The sequence below is a fragment of the Ambystoma mexicanum genome, chromosome 5q (assembly GCF_040938575.1).
Source record: "Ambystoma mexicanum isolate Mex_15411 chromosome 5q, UKY_AmexF1_1, whole genome shotgun sequence".
Lineage (NCBI taxonomy): Eukaryota > Metazoa > Chordata > Amphibia > Caudata > Ambystomatidae > Ambystoma > Ambystoma mexicanum.
The window spans coordinates 722,250,456-722,263,404 of NC_090933.1; the positions used below are offsets into that span (position 1 = coordinate 722,250,456).

Genomic DNA, 12,949 nt, shown 5'->3' on the forward strand with positions numbered 1-12,949 from the left:
CAAACTCAACCTATGGCATGTGAAATTACCACCAAATACATGTTAACTAATGTGTCACACAAGACCGGCAATGTAGCAACAAAGTTCGAAACTACCATAAAGTTTGGCTTGCATGAAAGTACTATGGCAGCCCTTTAAAGCATTATTGGCGAACATTAAGAGCATTGTAAGAAACTGGTGTTAATATATCCATACATATTTCTTTTCCAAAAAGAAACTTAAATGGTTGCCAGTCAAGCACATTGCAAGCAGTAATTAATTCAAAATAAAGTATCAGGTTGCCGTGGGTAGCACTTAATGTATGTTGGTATTGTTATCTGCACCTTTGCAAATGGGTTTATGCAAAATTGGTTAAAAAAATTAATTGCCATTTTTCTGTTTTCTCTTACAGATTCTGGCCATTATATCCATCCTGTTCATCGTCCTGTCAACTATTGCTTTGTCTCTCAATACACTACCTGAACTTCAAGAAATTGACGAATTTGGCCAGCCCAATGACAACCCACAATTGGCACACGTCGAAGCAGTTTGCATTGCCTGGTTTACCATGGAGTACCTTTTGCGTTTTCTCTCCTCGCCAAATAAGTGGAAGTTTTTCAAAGGACCCTTGAACGTCATTGACCTATTGGCCATCTTGCCATATTACGTCACCATTTTTCTCACAGAGTCAAACAAGAGTGTGCTGCAATTCCAAAATGTCCGACGTGTGGTGCAGATCTTTCGTATCATGAGGATTTTGAGGATTCTAAAACTTGCCAGACATTCAACAGGGTTACAGTCACTGGGATTCACCTTGAGACGGAGCTACAATGAATTAGGTTTGTTAATATTATTTTTAGCAATGGGCATAATGATATTTTCCAGTCTGGTGTTTTTTGCAGAAAAAGACGAAGATGCCACCAAGTTCACTAGCATCCCAGCGTCGTTTTGGTGGGCAACCATCACAATGACCACTGTCGGCTACGGGGATATTTATCCAAAAACATTGCTTGGGAAAATTGTTGGTGGCCTCTGCTGTATTGCTGGAGTGTTGGTGATCGCGTTACCTATACCAATCATAGTGAATAACTTTTCTGAGTTTTACAAAGAGCAGAAGCGTCAGGAAAAGGCAATCAAAAGACGGGAGGCCCTGGAGCGTGCTAAAAGAAATGGGAGCATAGTTTCCATGAACTTAAAAGATGCTTTTGCTCGCAGTATGGAGTTGATTGATATAGTGGTGGAAAAACCTGTTGAGGCTGAGGACAAAAAAGACAAACCAGATGACAACCATCTTTCTCCAAGCCGCTGGAAGTGGGCACGAAGGACAATGTCTGAGACAAGTTCCAACAAGTCGTTCGACAACAAGTATCAAGAAGTCAGTCAAAGTGACTCCCAAGAACGCTTGAACAATGCCTCGACAAGTCCGCAACATCTTAGTGCACAGAAACTGCAAGAGCTGTACAACGAAATCACAAAGACACAGTCGCAGCCTAATCTTAACGCAGCATGCAAGGATCCAGCTGTCAACCTTCCGGTGGCGTACGAAGAAGAGATCGAAATGGAAGAGGTTTCATCCAACAAAAATCGATTGTCGGTTGTCAACACAGAAGTCATCACAGACATGAGAAGTGTATCCAGTATTGATAGTTTTGCCAGCTGTGCAACTGACTTCACAGAAACAGAAAGATCTCCCATCCCACCCTTTTCTGGCAGTGCCACCGAAATGAGGTTTCCACCCACAGGTCTCTCAGAAGAAGAGAACCCTTGCACAAAGAGTTCACAGTTCTTCCCTCGCTCAAGAAACAGGAATTTTGCACCGAAAGATGTCACTTTCGAATATAACGCATCACCTCCGGACATGAACAGCGATGACTGTAGCTCGCAGGCTGTAATGCACTGTCCTCTACAGCTTGACACTGTCATAGAGAGCCCCCAACGCTCTCTGAAAATGAACAACCCATTCAAAGTAAAATCCTTCAAAGTGAATTTTACAGAAATAAAGGGCAGCGTTCCACAAACTCCAATCATTATTGCTAGACCGTTGCCGTTGGCAGATACAGACAATTCAACGTCCGCACCTCAGCATCTCCTCAAAGAATTTTCCTGCCAAGGGGAAAGGCAACTTATAGGCACAGGTGTATCCAGTATTTTCCAGGGATCCCAAACATCCTCCCCCACTCCTGTTCCAAAGCAGAATGTTTTTGGTGCCTCTTCCAAAAGGAAAGCTAGTTTTAGCGAAATAGACACAGGGGAAGATGAAGACTTCTTGGAGGTTCACGGAGCAAAGCGTGAACCCCACAATATCAAGAAAAACTGCTTTGTGGATACGCACATTGAAGGAAAACATTTAGTGGAAGAAGCCAATGTTGTGTCTTCGTCCCCTCAAAAAATGAGTCAGAACTGTACTCAGAATCCTTACATTGCAGGGGGTGAGGCACAAACAGACAATGCTCAAGAGGCACACAAGATGGAAAACCATCTCTATTCCCCAGAAATTCATTCGAATCCCGGTGAAACAGGTTACTGCCCCACTCGTGAAACCAGCATGTGACTAGTTACCAGAGCAATAAAGACTTCTTTCTCAAAAGCGACAGGGTCGGTAATGCCTGTGAACTAAAAATCAGAAGCCTAAAAGGAGTGCAGACAGTAAACTGTTACTTTTGCATGGCATGATGGGATGTCTAGTGTAGGAAGTACTGTTCACTCATAGAGTTCAGGACTGCATTTTGTAACAGGAAAAGGATTCAAGACCAATAAGTACAATAAAGGACCCCTCTAGCGGGAGCACCTGCCATGCGCCGTCCGGCACTTGTGATCCTTTCACTGCTGCGGATAGTAGACTGATTTTAAACTATTTTACATTTTCTTAGTTCCTATGATTTCTAGAAATTGCACAAGAAAGGATTCATTGTCAATGCATGCTTACAAAAGGGTGTTCAGGAAGATACGTCAAGCTTAAAAAGGGAAAAAGACTTGTACATAGTTAGGGGGCTGGGAAAGCTAAGGTATCAAGAACTTATATGGAAAAAAAGTTTACGGGGGCACAGGCACTTCCTTCACAGCATGCTGCCTGGAGGATTTGTACAGACTTATGTTGCAAAACCGCAACCTTTACGTCAAGCATCTCACGTCACGCACCATGCTTTCTGTTTGAACTCTCGTTCATATGTTTGTTAGTGTGAACAGGTAGATTCTTTTTAATTTATTGTGATATAAATCATTGCATTTTTGCTTTGCATAAACGACGTTAATGCATTTGTAACATGCAGAACATGAGACTAGGCATAATTTAATGACCAGAGGTAGGAGTGTGAAGGCTGGTTAATATTTTATATAAACATTGCCAAAATTCTACCAACAAAGACATTGTCCCATGCCGACCATGAAACGGCATACCAAATATGACTCGAGTGATAGCCATGAATCGTGCCAAATGGCTACGATAAGTGGCACTTCTTAAAACATTGCATTACACCCATCTTCTAAATAACACTGTGCAAAAGAACATTTATTTTTCTAGTCATGTTTCCAGAGCGGGTTACTGCCTAATTGCCTGCCATAATTATTCAAATAGGGCTATGTCCAGTGCATAGCAACCCAATCGTATTATCGATAAAGGAAGGGTTCCATGTGTTAATATCCCCGCAAAAATATTGCGACACAAAAAGGGAGGGGGTCTGCATTCAGCTTATTCTATGGCATAAATCTTACATGTACTCCCCAATCCCTTGTGCCCACTAATGAAGAGTTCATGATTTTTCTCCCTAAAAGTAAATTTTCAATTTGCCGGTAAAACTGAAAGGAGGAGGAAAAGGAGTGGGTGACACCAATGCAGTCCTTTGACCCGTATATGAGAGTCTTAATGGCATGGCTAACTAGCAAGATGTACTACAATGACAGAGATTTTGGCCGATTGGCGGGTGCGTGGGTTGGTCAGGAAGATAGAACATGTCTAATGAGTCGTGTTGTTAGGGTTCTGGGCCGCCACGCGTATGTAGCCTCGCCAAGGTACCACATCAGCGGTGGCATGAATCAGAAACATAGCATTGGTTTTCCCAGAAAAAATGTTTGTCGTGGATTTTGATAAGTCAGCAGGTCTAAAGAGCACTTGGGATGATGGCCTCCCATCTTGGCAATGGACTCTAAGTCATTGGCAAGAAGGAGATGGTAAAACCTTGATGATTAGTGTAAAATGTCTATGCATGGAAAAGAGGTGAGACGCAAAGCATCAGAATAAGACTACTTTAATGGCCAATAAAGTTAGGGGAAGGACACATTAAGATTAAATAGGCCCACTAGGATGGCACACTCTGGGGATATGGGCATACCTGGCATACCTGGTGTTATTTTTCTACTTTCACTTTGACTGTATGTTCTAATGCCACCATAAACATGTACAAGTAACAGACGCAGAACCACGATAGAGTCCAAGGAAATCAGCCAGAGTATGTGCAGTGTCTGAGCTGTTCCGGGGTCATGGAATCCATAAACCTAATGCAATATTTTTGACGTTCTTTCTCTCATATTTACCCCCATACTTACAAATATACAATATCAACAATATGCTTAAATGGCTCTCGGTCAGCACTGTCAACTCCATTGATCCCTACATACCAGTTAATTGATACGATATGGCATTTATAACGCGCCTCTACACAAGTGTTTCAAGGCCCGACTTGGAAGAGCCATCTAGGAATCACTGCAATATCATTTCGACGGTGCCACTAATTAACACACACCTTTTGATGTCCGTGTACAAATCTTCACCTCATGGTTATTTCTGGTCTAGCAGTTCAAAAAATCAAAATAAGCAATTGCATATCCTTCTAAAGGGTTGAAGATAACAAAACACGATATAAATACCAGTAGCTGAAATAGAAATCTGCAGGTCATGATTAAAATTTCTGGTCTCTTAAATGATGTCTGGTCATTAACTCAAATGCTAAAAGTACATTTTGCTTTCAGTTTCTGTACAGGACATCTCGCTCCTATAATTTCTACGAAGTTCTATGGCACTTTGCTTACATTGTTTTTTTTTTGTTTTTTTTAATGACTTTGTCAACCTTTCAGGAGTTAGCGCTGGAGTGTTTATTGTCTTCTGTGTTTATTTGCAATCCTGATCCATGGATGTTGTCAGTGACTCACACTAAATTCAAGTCGACGTTTCTATTCTGAAAGTGTTGGATTGTATTTTCTATGTGTTGTACAGTTTTGCAGAATTAACCAAGGAGAATTATTCAGCCAATTATTTTGTAGACAAAAAAAGGGAAACCAGATACACTCATTGGAAGCTTCATTCAAGGCACTTTGAGCGATCCGCAGACTGTAAGCCATAACCACTGCATCTGTTATGCTCCGCCATCTTAATTGCAAATATGCCTGTGGGTAGAAGGTGTGGTGGAATTGGGAGGAAAGGAAGAGGGGGGCGATACAATGGGATAACAATCTTAACATGTTTGCTTGTGATTTCATGTTTTGCTTTATGTTCACTGGGCCTAACACAGAACACAAAATTGGACCACTGAGCTGTCAAGACATACATACATCACAGTACTTAAAATTGGCACAATCTGTTCTCAAACTTGTAAAACCATATATCATTTTGTTTACTCTGACGCCACATAAATGAAAGCCATCCTTTGTATTGAAGCCTAAAGCACTGGAAAAACATAATCATATAATGACTGTGCTTTTCAAAACAAAGAACGTTTGAGAATTCATCGCTAATTTGTTTGATGGGTGTTTTCTTTAATAATGCACTATAAATACTTATGATTGAATGAGTTGCACTGCAATGTTCTCCGAAACCCTCCCATAGCCACTAAGTTCTACCATTTGAAATTCAAACTGCGCCAAAGGCTTCACCATTTGAAGCAATGCTGTTTCTACAGCAGAAATTGAGTCACATTTCACTCTTGGACATTGCAGGGTCTATCAAAAAATTAATGGTTTGTACACAAATTATGAAATGGGGTGTGTGAAATGCTGATCTTCGTGAAGGAGCATTTGCGCACATGTAGGTTTGAAATGTAATGTGCGCAGAAAATCCCAGAGCAACTGATTTCAACCAGTGTTTATGTGTCCATCCTTGAATCCAAAATGGAAGCTGGGAGGCACCAATTCTTTGCCATGCTGTCTATACTAGTTATCAAAGCTTTGACATCTTTTGGAAGTAGATGCCGTCGGATAAGAACTGTACCTCACATTACTTGTTGAAGGCTCGCATAAACATAACTGATTTCAAACGATTGAATCGCTTCTTTGTTTTCTGTTATTTGATCTTAAGCCACCATGTTTTGGTCTGCTGCTCTTACTGACTTGTCACTTTCAGTGGGAGCATTTATAAGTGTGGAAAAGTGACTCAACGCAAAGGCCCACACAAACCCTACAACTCCAACCATCAACTCTTACTAACGAGTTCATGGAATGGAAGCAAGGCCATTGCTTTGAAGGTGAATTTCCTGGATTCTACCAATGTTTCCATCTAATCCTTCATTTTTTGTCTGTCACAAGGAGGTTGTGGGTGGTGAGGCAACATATCAATGAAGCGCAGGTGAGCACATTGGCACCCACAAACACATGATTTGGATACCGTGGAGCAAAACCGATCCGATATTCTTCACGTTCAACCTTCTTGCTATCGATTTGTTGGAAATGGCAGAGGTAGATTATTTTTTTTAATGGTTGCAAAATGATGCTCGATATCAATAGTGTTACAGGCACAGCTTCTCATGACCTCTCTCTGTATCCCGCCTACATATAACAAAGTGCACTTCTCCAGAGCAGATGTTTACTGTATCGGCATGTTCTTCATTATAGTGTTTGTACTTGTGTCTCCTCGTAGAATGTTCTGTACATGCCTTTAAAGCAGAGCTTCAAGACTGTATGGTCTTCAGAAATCCACTTCCTGTTGTGGTCCACCCACAGCCCACCTTTGCTTCCTGGAATGTCTTTGCTGTATCCAGTTTATCACATGACATGCAGTTCCTGGACCAGATGATTTATATAGATCTGCATCTCCACTGCCTCAGGATAAGCTCTGTCACCCGCAAATAAGCCCAAGATCTCTAGCGCATGGAACATCTTCAGTTATTATTGCTCCCAAACGTGCAGATGAAGACATTAGCTGAACAATAAACGGGATGTTTACATGCCAAATGCCAATTACCAACCAGAAGACAATGCCACAATTATAGTCGGATTACTCACTGGCTATTTTCTAGCTCGTTCACTGCATGCCACCTACAAAACCTGGTCCTATCCGAAACACACTAAGCTACCACAAAAACCAAACATAACAACAATGAGAAGAAGGAAGCAAGCTCTGCCCTTAGCTGTGAAGGTTTCTGGATCCCTGTCTTCCTTTCCTTCTCCTCTCCCACACATGTCTTCAAGTCCCTACAGCTCCTCTTAGCATTAGTTTGAAACTGGGATGCAGCTTCTTAGAGTGGTTAGGACAGTTCCTACCTTCTTTTCTGCTGCCCCTGTTTTAGTATCACCTTGCCCTGGTCTGGAACTGGAATGCTTCCTCCAGGCCAAGCGGTCTACTTTCTGGGCTTCTCTTTTCCTGCCATGTCTTTCCCTGTTCCTTCCCACGTCTACGTTTTTCTGCACTTTGAAGCAGTTTCATAAGAGAAGGTATTGCATTACAAAATACCAATAAAAGAATATAACCTAATAAACAAAACAGGTACTCTTGAGAGCCCTCAATAACACCTTCGAATCTAACATTTCCAAAGGAAAAATGGGAAAAGGCGATCTGCTCCATTTAAAATGGAAATTCAAACCAAATGGAAAAGTGGCTTCAACGGCAAACTAAGGTATAAGTGGGAACAGAAAAGCTGCTTCACCCAAAAAAAAAAAAATCTTTAAAACCAGTATAGAAAGAGGCTAAAAAAATAGAAGTATACAAGTCCTAATTGCGGAACATTACATAACCCACCCAAGAGGCGACTTGTAAACTAGCAAATTTTGTCCAATGTAAAAGCATCATGATTGGAGCACATAGACTAGTAAATAATCCAGCTTGCGATCTCTCCACAGTCCTCTGCTGTCATGAAATTCCAAATTGTATAGCTAAAGAAAATCCCTACTATAAAAATGAATAGGACATTATTTGCAGCCACCTTGATTCACATAATAAAATGACTGCCAAAAACCACTGTGATAGTGAAAGCAGTAGAGAAGTCAGCAACTTAATGCATTCATCCTGAGCTCTCACTATACACTATGAGTGGCTAGTTTTATTCCATATAAACGTAAACTCTAAATTGGTATCTGTGATGCTTGCACCTCCACCTGATTTATTAAGGCACCCCAGGAAACCCAGTTGAATAAAAGTAAATCAACGTACAATATGTATAATGGGTAATTGCTTTTCACAGGGAAGAAAGGAAAAACTGATCAGACAGTGTACGAGGAAAACACTTTCCAAAAGTGTTACAGGATTAAGCATAAAAACCTCATGAACATGGGATCGTAGATCTAAATCCATAGAAGGATCAGATCCCTAAAAGGGGCAATTGAAACAATCACTATCAGAGATCTTGTAAGCTGCTGCCAGCTTAAGTCCTCCATCAAGCAGAGTTTCAATCTTAGCTTTGTGCCAAAAGGATTAGTTTACTTTGAAATGTATTAAAGTCTGTGAGGCCAAGGATGACAGGAGGTGCCATCTGCAGGTGAGTACCTTTATGACAAGACACTGAGGTACAGGTAAGTGTAAGTCAAATGATAATAAAGGTACCAGCACCCTACACCGAGTCTAAATGGCAGCAACTGTTGCAACTATAGGACGCGCAACCCTGACATAGAACACTGAAAAAAGAAATCCACACAGCTGTCACTCACTCAGGGTTCCACACACCCAAGCATGCACGCAAGACAAGAAACAACACTTCTTCCCTATTTACACTTGAATAAAAAGGGAAGGCTGCAAGAGAGATGAAGACCCGAGGAGGAGCATAGATTGACAAGCTGGAAACACGCACACCAGCCGCACACAAACAAGAGATGGGACAAGTGAGGCAGGCCTTCTTCATTGCCTGCAAGAAGGAAGGCATGGGAGGCAAAGAGGAAAGGAAGCACACTGGAAATAGTGCACACAAGCGTGAGTGTCCTCGAGACTCCAGCTGAGAGAGAAAGCAACCAGCAGAGGATGCCACACATGATGGGAAGGTCAAGCACAAAAGGAAGTTGGTAGGGATGAGGAGCCAGACGTGTGGCGCACAAGAAGGAAAGACAATGACACAAAATACAAGATGAAACATATAGACCAGAGATGCCATTTGCATGAAGAATAGCTGAACCTGTTCCCTCATGTGGGAAATAGAACGCTATACCGGTGACAAAATATAAGCAGAACATGTTGTTGAACGGAACTGTGCCTCAGCATAAGTAACATTAATAATAAAGGAGGCAACTGTGACAATTGAATTGAGAATGCAACTGAGTACTACAAAGGTTCCTCAAGTGGCAGTGTTGTACAAACAACATGGAGGTGAATGACACCTGCAAAGCAGAAGTTGGTGGTGCCAGGCTTCCAGCAGTGACTGGTGAACAGTACCAGTGTTGTTGAAGTGAATGGCAATGGTGTCTTAGCCCCACCAAGTTGGCCAAGCACACATGAAGCTGGAAGTGTGCAATAGCTCATGTTGGAGTAGGAGAACCAAGAGCATAGAAACATTGATTGGCCGGCAGCTCCCAACCAATGATGGCATCTTTGTGCATGAATTAGTGTGTTCACGTGAAGGGAGCTCTGATGGATGAATGACCAATGCCATGCAAGTAAGTAGTAAGTGTGAGGCATGCAGAAAGGTGAATGCATAAAGTCTGCAAGTGGGCATGTGCAAAAGATGAATTAATGATTTAAGCGAGTACATATTGGTGTGGAAAAGGTGAGGCATGTGTGTATGTTAGAGGATTATGCACAATAAAATGTCTCTGGTGTGCCAGAACACAATATCCATGTTGGAAAATGGTTCAGAACATGAAGGTAACAAGTCTAAGAATCACTGGTAGTGGAGCTACTGTGTGTAAATGAAATGCTGGACTCCATTTCAGGTGAGATATGGTCATTAACATATTCAATAGCAGCACTGCAGGAAAACACAGACAAGAAGAACACATGGGCATGCATATCCCCTTACAATTCCAATTGGTGATCCTGGCCTACTTGAAATGACTCCTCTTAATACCTATTTAATTGCATAGGCTTCAATGCAGCAAGTGCCATATTACAATGAGATGTAAGGGGAGGGCTTGTCCTCTTCAGACAGTTAAATAGCTGACTTTGTGAAGCTAGGCCATCCCAGACAAGAAAGGTCAACAACTAAGTCTGGGAGAGAGAATGTTGCCGCTGCAAACAGCAAGTACATTAAGCATTGAAATATCTTAGCTATGGTACAAGGAAGCAGCCTCTATCTGTGTACTTTAATATAGTTGCCAATGAAGCATTTTTCTAAATAATTATGCTGGTGCAGCAGTTTCAAGAGTATGATTAAATGTGCCTTTATATGCAAAGCTTTTCATTTCCATTCTAATTGAATGTACATTACCCATGATGGCTCAGAGTTGAGGCCTAAGATTTCAAATGAGCACACATTCCATAATTGCATTATGTCAACTTGCAGTTACATTTCTTATCTAGATTCTGAATGCACATTTATTTGCATATTTCCTCTACAAATCTCTTACAATTGGAGATGTTAACAAACAGCATCACGTCAACATCTCATTCATTCCGAATAGTCAATTCTAATTAACGATTATCTTTTGAAAAACATCTCTCCTGTGGCTTTCATTACCATTAACCTGTAATCAACCTTCAAAGTACTCGCTGTATTTTTGTCAAAGCAAGTAAAAACAAATCTGATCGGTAGATATAAACAATACATCCACAAGGATATAGCCAGCACTGGCAGAACTCCATGAATTATGGAGGCTCCCAGTGAACCGATAGACTCAGTGTGCCATGGCCACTGTGACCAACCTATTCACGTGCTTTCTCTATGCAGAATAGAAGCAGACCTTCTAATCTCAGTGATGTACAATCACTGTCAGATTATCAGCAGCATTCAGAACAAATGTACAACAATCTGATCCAACCAAGTTGCATATGTCTCACTTTGAGGCCAGGATGGTAGCCAGGGCAATATTGTTTTACAAGACCACAGTGTTTAAAGCTAACTGCTTAATGATAGAGAATCTGGAGTATCATGTGCTACTTTGGCAGTTTAAGAAGCTTGTCACAATTCAACTTGATGCTTGCTTTTGGGATCAGATTAACCATGCCTTCAACAAATGTCTCCCAACCTGATTCTCATCCATATCTAGAAGGAGGCAGTAGTTTAGTAAAGTAATAACCCATGTAGCAAGTTCCATCCCAATTAATTGGAAGACAGTTATAAGCAGACGTTTCACAATTAAAGTAACTACCATGATAAATTGCATAACGGTTTCAGTGAAAACATTATTTGGGAAAAGAAGAAAGCACACCATTAATATTAACATTTCTTTCAGGGGACAGAGATTATTTACAGGTGCTAATTCTCATAAGCATTGTAACATGATTGATGTAGCAGAGAAAGCGTTTTGCAGGAGATGGCAGTCTTATGATGGCCATTTTTTCATGAAGCTACTCACCAGGGGAAAAACTAAGGTAGTCAAGTAAAACCCAACTTAGAGTAATGACCAGAACAGGGTCTTGGACCATGGATTTCGAAACTAAATTCAAGTCACACCAACTATCTCCCCACTTAAAAGGTACTGGTGCCATAGAAAAGCCTGAATCAGTGCCATGAGGAAGATGGACGCTCACACAGATTTCGGACACATTGTGAATAGGGGTATATTGCTAGGTGGCATGCTGGAGGCTATTCTTGCATTCAATCCAAGGATGTGCATCAGGACCTTGTGATGGACGACAGGAAATGTTGAAAGCCTTTACAGTCACTGCAGAAAATAGAATCAGCAAGTTTGATGAACACATGATAAACAGTACCGTTTGTGGATCAGTTCTTAAACAGGATTACAGATGCAGTTCAGGAGTTTGGACAACCTTGAAAGGCTTTCAAAATGTTTATATGCAGCATACATACTCACATGCAGGAAGAAAGGCAATGCCAACCATAACCAGAGAATGTTGTCTGGATGTGCAAATAGTGGAACTGGAAACTTAGCAATGTTTTGCACTGTTCAGATAGCACTATACACACAAACCAACACTAGTATGCCAACAGTGAGCAATGATATACTGCAATGATAATGGTATAGAAAGGCAGGTAAGGGTAGCTTAAACAGAAGAGTTGCCTTCAGCTTTGCATCAATTTTCTATGCTCTCAGGGACTTTAGCCACAATCATAACACAGGTCAATGGGGCTTATTCTTTCATCATGGTGCAATATTCTAACAAGAGACATAATTATCAGAATACCCACAGCCGAAAGCAGATTCAGAACTTTGGAGAGCAGAGGCCTGTTGATGATCGATCTATGCATCCATGTCAGCACTTAATTCCAGCGAGACTGCATTGTCGACTGAAGCTGGAGATGGAGTCTGCATTGCAGGCACATCACTATCTGGAACACCAGATGAAACACTAGCATCAAATGCAGTGGGATCCTGTATGGGATCAGCTTTGATTGAGAATGATGCTGAAGGAACAATCTCTTCAGGTGTGAGTGGAGAAGAAGTATCTAGTTCTGATGCATTGATTGGACACTGCACATTATTACAGGAATAGGCATGTACACATGCCAGATCTCACTCACATTTGGCAGCTGTCTGGACAGGAACCTGGAAATGTCCCCGCCAATGTGGCTAAAGCGCTGACTTGTTCTGCTGCACACATAGTGAGACCTAACCTAACCCCTTGGTTTGTGAGATTGGCAGGCTCCATCAACAGGTTCTGACAAACCCTTTTTCAACTGAGAAGAGAGGAGCCTGATAGCCTTTATAAGGCAGTTTCAATAAT

General features: G+C 41.4%; 1 protein-coding gene across 3 annotated transcripts in view; it reads left to right on the forward strand.

Moving 5' to 3' along the window:
• Positions 1-6,227, forward strand: part of KCNB2 (potassium voltage-gated channel subfamily B member 2) — a 736,266-nt gene extending 730,039 nt beyond the window's left edge. For all 3 annotated transcript variants that reach the window (XM_069621204.1, XM_069621205.1, XM_069621206.1), the window contains exon 3: positions 392-6,227. In XM_069621204.1, coding sequence (XP_069477305.1) covers positions 392-2,530 — 2,139 coding nt within the window. In that variant the 3' untranslated portion in view covers positions 2,531-6,227. The remainder of the gene's footprint in view (positions 1-391) is intronic.
• The last annotated feature ends 6,722 nt before the right edge of the window (positions 6,228-12,949 follow it).